The 8,700-nt window shown below is 38.5% G+C and overlaps 1 protein-coding gene across 2 annotated transcripts in view; it reads right to left on the reverse strand.

Moving 5' to 3' along the window:
- Nucleotides 1-8,480, reverse strand: part of LOC311498557 (phospholipid-transporting ATPase ABCA1-like) — a 34,804-nt gene extending 26,324 nt beyond the window's left edge. For both annotated transcript variants that reach the window (XM_084559205.1, XM_084559204.1), the window contains exons 1-5: nucleotides 8,275-8,480; nucleotides 4,646-4,754; nucleotides 3,330-3,423; nucleotides 2,028-2,169; nucleotides 1,714-1,832 (exon numbers count right to left, since the gene is read on the reverse strand). In XM_084559205.1, coding sequence (XP_084415331.1) covers nucleotides 1,714-1,832; nucleotides 2,028-2,169; nucleotides 3,330-3,423; nucleotides 4,646-4,711 — 421 coding nt within the window. In that variant the 5' untranslated portion in view covers nucleotides 4,712-4,754; nucleotides 8,275-8,480. The remainder of the gene's footprint in view (nucleotides 1-1,713; nucleotides 1,833-2,027; nucleotides 2,170-3,329; nucleotides 3,424-4,645; nucleotides 4,755-8,274) is intronic.
- Between the last annotated feature and the right edge of the window lie 220 nt (nucleotides 8,481-8,700).

The raw sequence follows: 8,700 nt of genomic DNA on the forward strand, positions 1-8,700 counted from the left end.
TACGCTTTGATACTCAAGGCCAAGAAGTTTTATAAATCACACTTTCATTTCACTAAAGTGAAGCTCAAATTGGAACTGCATAATACACAAGAACATCTTAAACGTTTAACCTCGCCACCTTTTGTCTGACTGCTTTTAATGACAGCATATTTGAGTCAGACTTCTTATAATAAATTGAGATTTCACAAGTGTTTGCACATACAACAATAAATGCAATTGTTTCTCATCAACTAACCATAACCTTCTGCCTATGTACTTCGGGCCTTAGAGAAACAAGGCTCTATTCATTGCAGTTAAACTGTAATGACCCACAGATAATAGATAAAACCAAGAACATCTATTATTGGGTCACTAATGTATGCACATTGCACACAAGACAGGAAAAAGATACCAGAGAAGAGGATGTCCAACACCACACTATAGGATTGAGAAACACATGCAAATGTTGGAAATTTTCTAATAAAAATTAACATATTTTCTTTTAATTTGCTCTAACATATAATCTTTCACAAACCATGCCATGTTTTGTTTGAATCATTGCATAACAGACTGTACCTCTGGGCAAACAGAGCAGACGGGAGCCAAAACAAGAAGAACGTTGATTGTTCTGCTTTGTTGCATAATATCTGATGGTAGACGCGGCACAATATGCCCTTACATTAGGATCTGATATGGAATCAGGTGAATACCCTTCCATTTATAGATGCTAAATGGACTGATTATCATGAGTATAAATGAAATAAAGCAACACCAACAAAAGGACAGCAAAACTAATTACCCCCCTCATTTCAGTCGTTACATCACTGTTTCTTACTGTTCCAGCACTCTGTCCTGCAACACTCCTCTTTCCTTTTCACATCCCCTCGTCTTTTTCCTCTTGTAAACGCGGTTGGTACAATACCAGATTGTTCTCATCATATGAGTAAAGGCTACTCAAAGGAAATAAGAAGACTCTTTTTCACCTAGTTGCATTTATGTGATGTCAACTCAAGTGAAGCAAAGTAAAGTAAGTGAAGAGTTAAATCACAGCCCCATTTCATATTTTGAGGTTGCGTTGAGTCATAAACAAGATGGATGTTCTTTTTACGCTACACAACAGCCAAGGTTAATGATAACAAGTCTGTTATTATAAAATGTTGCGCCACAGATGTGTGTGTGTGTGTATATATATATATATATATATATATATATAATTTCTAAGATGAATGTATTGGTAAAACTCGTAGCTTGAGTATAAAAACTAGCTTGTGCTCTATCAGTGACAGACTGTCTGTGACCAGGCCTCATAGACAGGAAGCAGCAACATTCCAGCTTAAACAATCTGCAGAATCTACACAGTGATTATACAAAAATCATCACGGTGGTCCACAATTGTCCTACAGCACGCACGTAATAGCAGAGAAGTGCGACACCCACTAGCTGCTGGGACATGGGCCCCCCACGCCTGGCAGGATATGATAAGGATTCTCTGAAGTCTCAAGGCCAGTATCAGTTGCATCAGCGGCTAGACTGCAAACGTGACCCTCTACTAACAGAGTGACATGTCTCACTGTCCCTTTTGAATTTAAATGTAAGAGATTAAAAGTAGCATGGATCTGCATTCCAATGTTGCTTTGGCTTAAATAGAGGTCGGTAGAAAAGATAGACAGGTGGGGATGAGTACATCTCTTAATACAACACAAAACAAGGATATAATCAAAACGATGTCCTTACGAGCAGTGTTCTTCTGCATCTTCCCGAGGGCCCTGAGCAGTCCCCTGTAGCCTTCATAGCTCTTATCATTCTGAGTGTACAGCAGGATTTTCTTGGCATCAGTGAACAGACGTGAGATTCTGGTGATGTTTGAAAGCAGACAGGAAGCACACAGTTAGATGTATCTTGTGAATAAATGAAAAATATTATGTTGATAAACAATTAAATAAAAGGTAAAGTTACAGAAACCGACATTTTCTTTTATTTCATTGAACAGGTAAATACAGAGTATTGACAAGTATAAATCCATCCAGTACACAGGTCATGTTACTCACATAGAATCGTTGAAGTTTCCCACAACCCCCGGACTCTCTCCAGGGGTGGGATTGCGGAAGCAAGGGTTGTTGGCGTTACAGATGATGCCTTGTACCCAGGGCAGAGTACCTGCTGAAGGCATAGCCTTGTTGGGGAAGTGGCCTTGAAGAATAAGCATACAATTTGTACGATTAGTTTTACGTTTGGAGTCAAATATCAGTAACAGTCAGACCCTCATGAAATGATTCTACTTTGTATTAGTAATCATGTATTTTTTTATTTATTTAGTTAATCTGACCAAAAACAGATTCTCTTACGCTATTGAATTAAATGTTTACAAAATTTCCACATATCTGGTATCCTTTTGCAAATAGTAATTCTTCGGACAAATAGATAATTGCAAGTGCCGATTTGAGATCAGCTTTAAAAAGTGCTGGGTTTATCTTTACAACTCTTATCAGCCAGCTAGAATGCTACTGTGGCAATTTACGGAGGATAACCAGCGATTATACTGAAAAGATAAGCACGGAAGGAGAATAGGGTCAGGAAGTTGACATACTTCTGTGAGTTCACTGTGTTCACTGGGCTTGTATTGACTTCTGATACACTATCATGTGGTACCAATACTTTTTTTCCCCAAAATACAGAGACTGGTTCTGTGGTCAACAAAATTATCATTTTATTTAAATAACTAAATCTGAATTGTTCAGTAGAAGGTGCACTGGTGTTTAAAGAAAGGCATATGCCTGTGAGGTTCTCAGTATATATATATATGTATATCTCAGTATATATATATATTAGTGTCTGAAGGAACAGGGGGCTGCTCTTCTTTCCATACGTGAAAACCCACATTTCAAATACTGTTAGAATATTTTGTGCTTTCACTCAATGAGTGATAATCTTATTGAGTGGAAACGTGGTCAACATTGTGAAACCACCTATGCTGACAACTGATATTGTAACTCCCATTTCCAGGAGCTGAAGGTCCTATCACATGTTCACTCAGTGCAAACAAATATTGACAAAACTAACGGATCGTTCTGTGACGATAACACTGAAAACTCAGATGACTGACATGTTGATCTTACCAAGAATCAAGGGAAAAATACTTTGACTAAAAATAGACAATGTATTAGAACAACAGCATAGCAGACTAATAAAAAACAAAATCTTTATTTAAAAAAAAGAAGTTGAAAAATTGCTGACTTGTGTTTATATAAATATATATTGCTAAAAGATGACTAATTTGTGGATTTTGGATTCAGAAACTTCAAAACTCTGAATTTGTTCCTGTGTGATTTTGTTGCACTCACAACACTTACATTCATGTTGCTCGTATGGTGGATAATGTATCCGGACTGATATCAGGATGAAGAAGATAAAGAGCGGCCAGATGATCTCAATCACTAGCTGGATCTAAGACATGAAGGATGATGGCAGAAGTCAGTCAGTGAAATGAAGCAGTCTTTTCACTTTTACAATATAAAACCCATGAAAGTAGAATAAATCAAGCAGTTGTAATATTCTTGTTTGCTTAATTGTTTTTGTAGTTCATCTACGCCTACAGTCATGTACTGTACAGTGCTTAAGAAGAAAAAACATTATAATGAAGGCATGTGTCAGCTGCTGTCTTTGTGAATAGTAATCCCACCATGAGTCTGGTAAAGTATATGGGTCAATAAGGGGAGACAGAGAGAGGTCTGCTGGGTTTAAAGGACTATGAGTTTGTCCATCTGCTCCATATGGTCTCTGCACTTCAGCTGTCTCTGTCTCAGCCTTAAACCACATGGCAAGAACATAGTGTGGGGATAAAGAATAAAGCCAGTTTCTTTAAAATATGTATTGTTTCCCTTTGTTGGAAATGATTGGACTGAAAGTCGGAACGCCACTGCTCTCACTTCGAGGAGTGGCTCCTTCTTGATGGACAAATGTTTTAATTGTTCAAAGAAGAGCCTCCCTACATATAAAGGGGCACTATGCTACAATTCAAACTGAATTTCATTTACATAACTTTGAATGTGTGGGCATCCACCAACACGAGATAGTAAGTAACTGGATAAAGGATCTGAATGTAAATGTGTCATAATCACATTTTCGACTGACTCATGACATTTTGCAAAGTCAGTCCAAATGGCTGAGAGGACAGTTACATCATTGCCATTGTTGTGGGCTAGAAACAAATCCATATTGATGAGTCTTTTTTATGCCTTTATGACAAGACACGGGACACTAACAAAAAAAAAAAAACACCTCTGATTCAAAGTCAACCCACCAATAATGGGAGACAAAGCATTCTTGGAGGATCATAGAGAAGAACAAATCTATCTCTGTTTATTTAAGGACTTATCAACAAAAATCTTGACAGCATGATTGGATAGCTTCAAACAAAATGACACTGCAGGGCGAGGAAATTAATCTGCAAAACAGCATGCATAAATGAATAAAGCGAAATTTGTGAAAGATAAATATATAAAAGGTATATTGTTTCTTTGGGGATCATTAATAACAAATTGACTTGAAAACCAAGCACAGACTAGTGAAAAGTTCAGTTCTGAGAAACATAGTTAGGACGGAAAAATAAGTACATGGAAAAAAACATCCGCTCCGTTGTTCGGGTGAGTCAGTAACTAGCACTTACAGTCTGTCTCCGTCGGTAGGTGAAGTTCTTCCATAGGAGTAAACCCAGTTGAGTGGAGACTGCCATATTGCCGTCGTCCAAGCCTCACTGAGCACGCTCCAGCTCCACGCTGTGAACCCAAAAACACAAGAACCAGGGTCAGCCACTCACAGGCATCAAATAACACTTGCATCCCAGTGAAAAAGCCACAAACTAAACACAGTCAGCCGACTAACCCTCTACCGCCCAACTTTGTTCCCATGATAACATTCAAAAAGTGCAATTCTCACATTGATTTACGTGCAAAAACTGAAGTGAAAACAGAACAGGGAGTCATCACATGAACAAACCATAACCAAAGACCTGAAACTGTACCATGATGAGGTCACACTCAGGAAAATAAGTCTTTACAAATAGCCTACTGCTTGATTCCCGAGTAAAAACAATAAAATACAGTAACTTGACAAGGAAGCACTACAACAATCATCATGACAGCATTTTCACCTATTGAACAAAACCAGCCAAAAGTACAGCAACACTCTGCAAATGAAGTCAACAACCGACTGAAGAAGGCTGCTAACCACTGCAAATTGAGGTCCACCTCATGTAGACTCTTCTGTCCAAAGGTCGAGCCACACTTCATCTGGTAGAATGAGTGGGTGGGGGGCAGAGGGTGATGAAAGCTGTTGGTAATCCTTTCATCGGCACAAATTTCACCCAGTTAACACCTCAGCGTGGAACACAATTCTGCATTTGATGCAAATGTTATAACACAGGATCGTTTTAGTCCCAGTCATTCCCGTTGTTTACTGACACAAACAACCCCCTGATTAAAATAATTGTTAGATGCACTAAATGCCACTCACGTATGAAAACCTGAGTGGGATGCATACTCTTTCAGGTCTATTTGTTTATTCTGTTTGCAGATTCTAAAGTCCTTGGATTTGAGTTCAGACTCGTTTCATTATGCAACATGGTGTGATCAGACCACCATTTGATCCTTCGGGCCCCATTTAGAGTTTATATTAACAGCCGACAGAGAATCTTTTGCAAAAAAAAATTAAAAAAATTAAAAATAGGTTACATATATATAAATTAAAATAGAAATGTTTAAAAACAGTTTCCTCTTTTTATGGAGGCTATGTTTAACGGTGAACTTCGATATGAAGGTGGGATTTCCTTTTGTGGAAGGATCAAAGCCCACCTGTTTATTACAATGAATGTCCTTTATGCAGAATAAAGCTGATTAGATATCACAGATGATGAAACAACAGCACCGCGAAGTCAAGGACAGAGTCATTTTTGATCTCATTTGGGTCAAAACAACTCTGTCTTATTCAAGCCAGTAATCCAGTTCTCTATGGTTTTCACATCACATTTCCTTTAACACAATCAAATAACACCGAAGTCACATCTAGCCACATTCTTAGCTGTCTGAATTACTGCAAAATGAATGCCTCCTGGCATCAAAACATATTCCCTTCTCTTGGTGTGGTTATAAAGATTGTAAAGGAATATTCATGACAAATGTTATGAAGAAGTGAACTGGGTGTTTCATAACCAACGAGTACTGGCCAGATTTTGTCCAGATGCACGCAACTGGCTGGATTATCCAATGGAATGTATTAAATGTCGCAATAAAACTAACAGGAACTTTGAGATCAACAAACAGGACAGTGACCAATGTGAAGTGTTTGCTCAACTGCTACATCTGCTTTCTCTGTGAGTCACTCATTTTATGGTAGCACTCGCAGCAGCGTTTCATTGAAAAACAATGTACCTGCGGCAGACTCGCTGAGAGGCACATCATTTGAACAAACAGATATGTATACACTGACAAAACAGTCGTCTGTTTCGCTGAGTAAATAATTGCAAAAGAAGATCATGTGATTTAACAAACCCCATTTAGACCTCTACAGACAGAAAACATCATCGGCACAGGTTTGACTTTGGTCACGTATTTGTTTAATGGAGGATTTGACACCACTGCACAGATCTGAATGAGGGTGAACAAAACACCACCTGTATTGCCATTTATCCGACTGCAGTGTTACAGTTCTTTGAGGCTTGACACCACTCCTACAATCCAAGCCTCCAGGTTTGAAATGCACTGAATGGATTTTGTCCTCATTTCCTTTTAATTTTATTTATTAATTGTATTACACACAGAAAACATCGAGTTCCCATGTTATGAACCATTAAAAGACTTTCGCCTGTTTTTCATCACCTTAAATTCAACTGAAATAATACAGTCAGTCAAAAATCATGGATTGTCGACGAGTTCCGATTTTGACAAACGCTGTGATGGAAATACATCATACGCAGAAAGAAGTCCTCAGTGATGAGCTGACCAAATGGTGCAGAGCGAGTGCGCCTCTAGTGGCACACACACACACAAATCATATTTTTATACTTGTTTACCATCAATCCATGCTCACGTGTTATATCACACTCGAGCAGGTTTTTCCCATTCCACTCAACTCCATTGTCTTAACTGATTTCGGCAAACTCTTGGCAGATGACACAAAATTGAACGAATGAATGAATGATCAAAAGAAGGACAGATCACTGTTGAGCTGCAGGAAAAGAAGATGATAAAGACGTCGATGTTTTGCATGAAAGACACGTTTCTCCTTCTTCAAATGCTAAGAGGAAGCACAGGCATTTCGTCGACGTCAAACATGCACGATGATTAAAAAAAACAAACAAACAAAAAAAACAAACAAACAAAAAAAACAGCACAAAGATGTTTTAGCGTTTCCCCGTGGAGGAGAATTTAATCTGAAAAATTAAATTATTTTAAGACAGGTTCATTGTCACGCAAGCGAATCTTTGGTTCTGGGGTCACATGTCAACGTTAGGACAGTCTGTCAAAATTGATCATCTGTCAGATTTAGTTTTGTGCCTCTATTTTATTGTTCTTTTGAACTGAGGTTACTGTCGGTCATTCTGCTTCGCGATGCTGCGGAATCAAGTCAGCCAAAATGAAACGATGAAGAAAGAGAATGAGCTTTCAGCATTAAGCTCCAAATATACATGCCTTTAAAACTCTTGCAATCAGGTGGCTAGATATACCCTCTAGAGCCTTACAAAATAATGTGTCCTGAACGTACATTGACTAACATTAAGGCATAATGTGCACATGTAGTTTATACGCCTTAATTCACCGTAGTACTCCTTATTAAATAAAGACGTTGCAAACACTGGCTTTTATTTTGTAATATCCGACCGGAAGCCAATTGTTTGATTGTAGCTACCTTGACGAAATCCTATTAAACAGACACTTCTGCGATAAAGAAGCAAAACAATAACTGTGCCACTTGTCATTGCACTTAAAGAGCTGCATTATCTTAAACATGCACCGTCCATTCAACACACTGCAATAATGATTTAGCTTTGCCAAGATAAGATGATGAACGAAAATCGAATATTTCGTTGATAAATAAAGCATATCAATTTGCATTCAAGTCCAAACTATTTTCGCTTATTACTCAAAGCTAAAAGCTGTAATGTCACACACTGACTTTAAGCTGACAACATGTGGATAAATAGTTATTTGAAAAAAATTTAACGAGGTGGCATCTCTTTGTTCATCCAACAAAGAAACTCATAAATTCCCCAAAAAACTCAAAACAAAGATTCGGACTCACCGAGCTTTTCCCTTGACGGTGTGTATATCCTCTATTCCTTTGCACATAAATAGAAATTCCTCGTCCGACAAAAAGAAAAAGTTATAAATGGTGAATAAACTGCACTCCGTTGCAGTTACGGTCCTCCGGTGCTCCGTGTCTCAGTGTCTGACAAAACAGTTTTTTTTTCCTCCGCCAGCTTTTATAGCGCAGCTCGATGCGGAGCGGAGAAGAGCAGCAGCAGAGGTAACTAACGGTCACCGTTTGTTGCTGGGCCCCATATAAGGCAAGCACGTGCGGAGTCAAAACATCTCTTAAAGGGCCAGCGACACCTCTGAGCCTCAGCCGGGCTGCTTTTCAATTACTGGCCTCCAAGGTTGTAGGAGATATTCAATTAATATCAGCGCTAGGGTTCACATTAAGACTACTCCTGCTTATAGAATGAGA

The sequence above is a fragment of the Chelon labrosus genome (genome assembly GCF_963514085.1).
Source record: "Chelon labrosus genome assembly, chromosome: 2".
In the NCBI taxonomy this organism is placed as follows: Eukaryota; Metazoa; Chordata; class Actinopteri; order Mugiliformes; family Mugilidae; genus Chelon; species Chelon labrosus.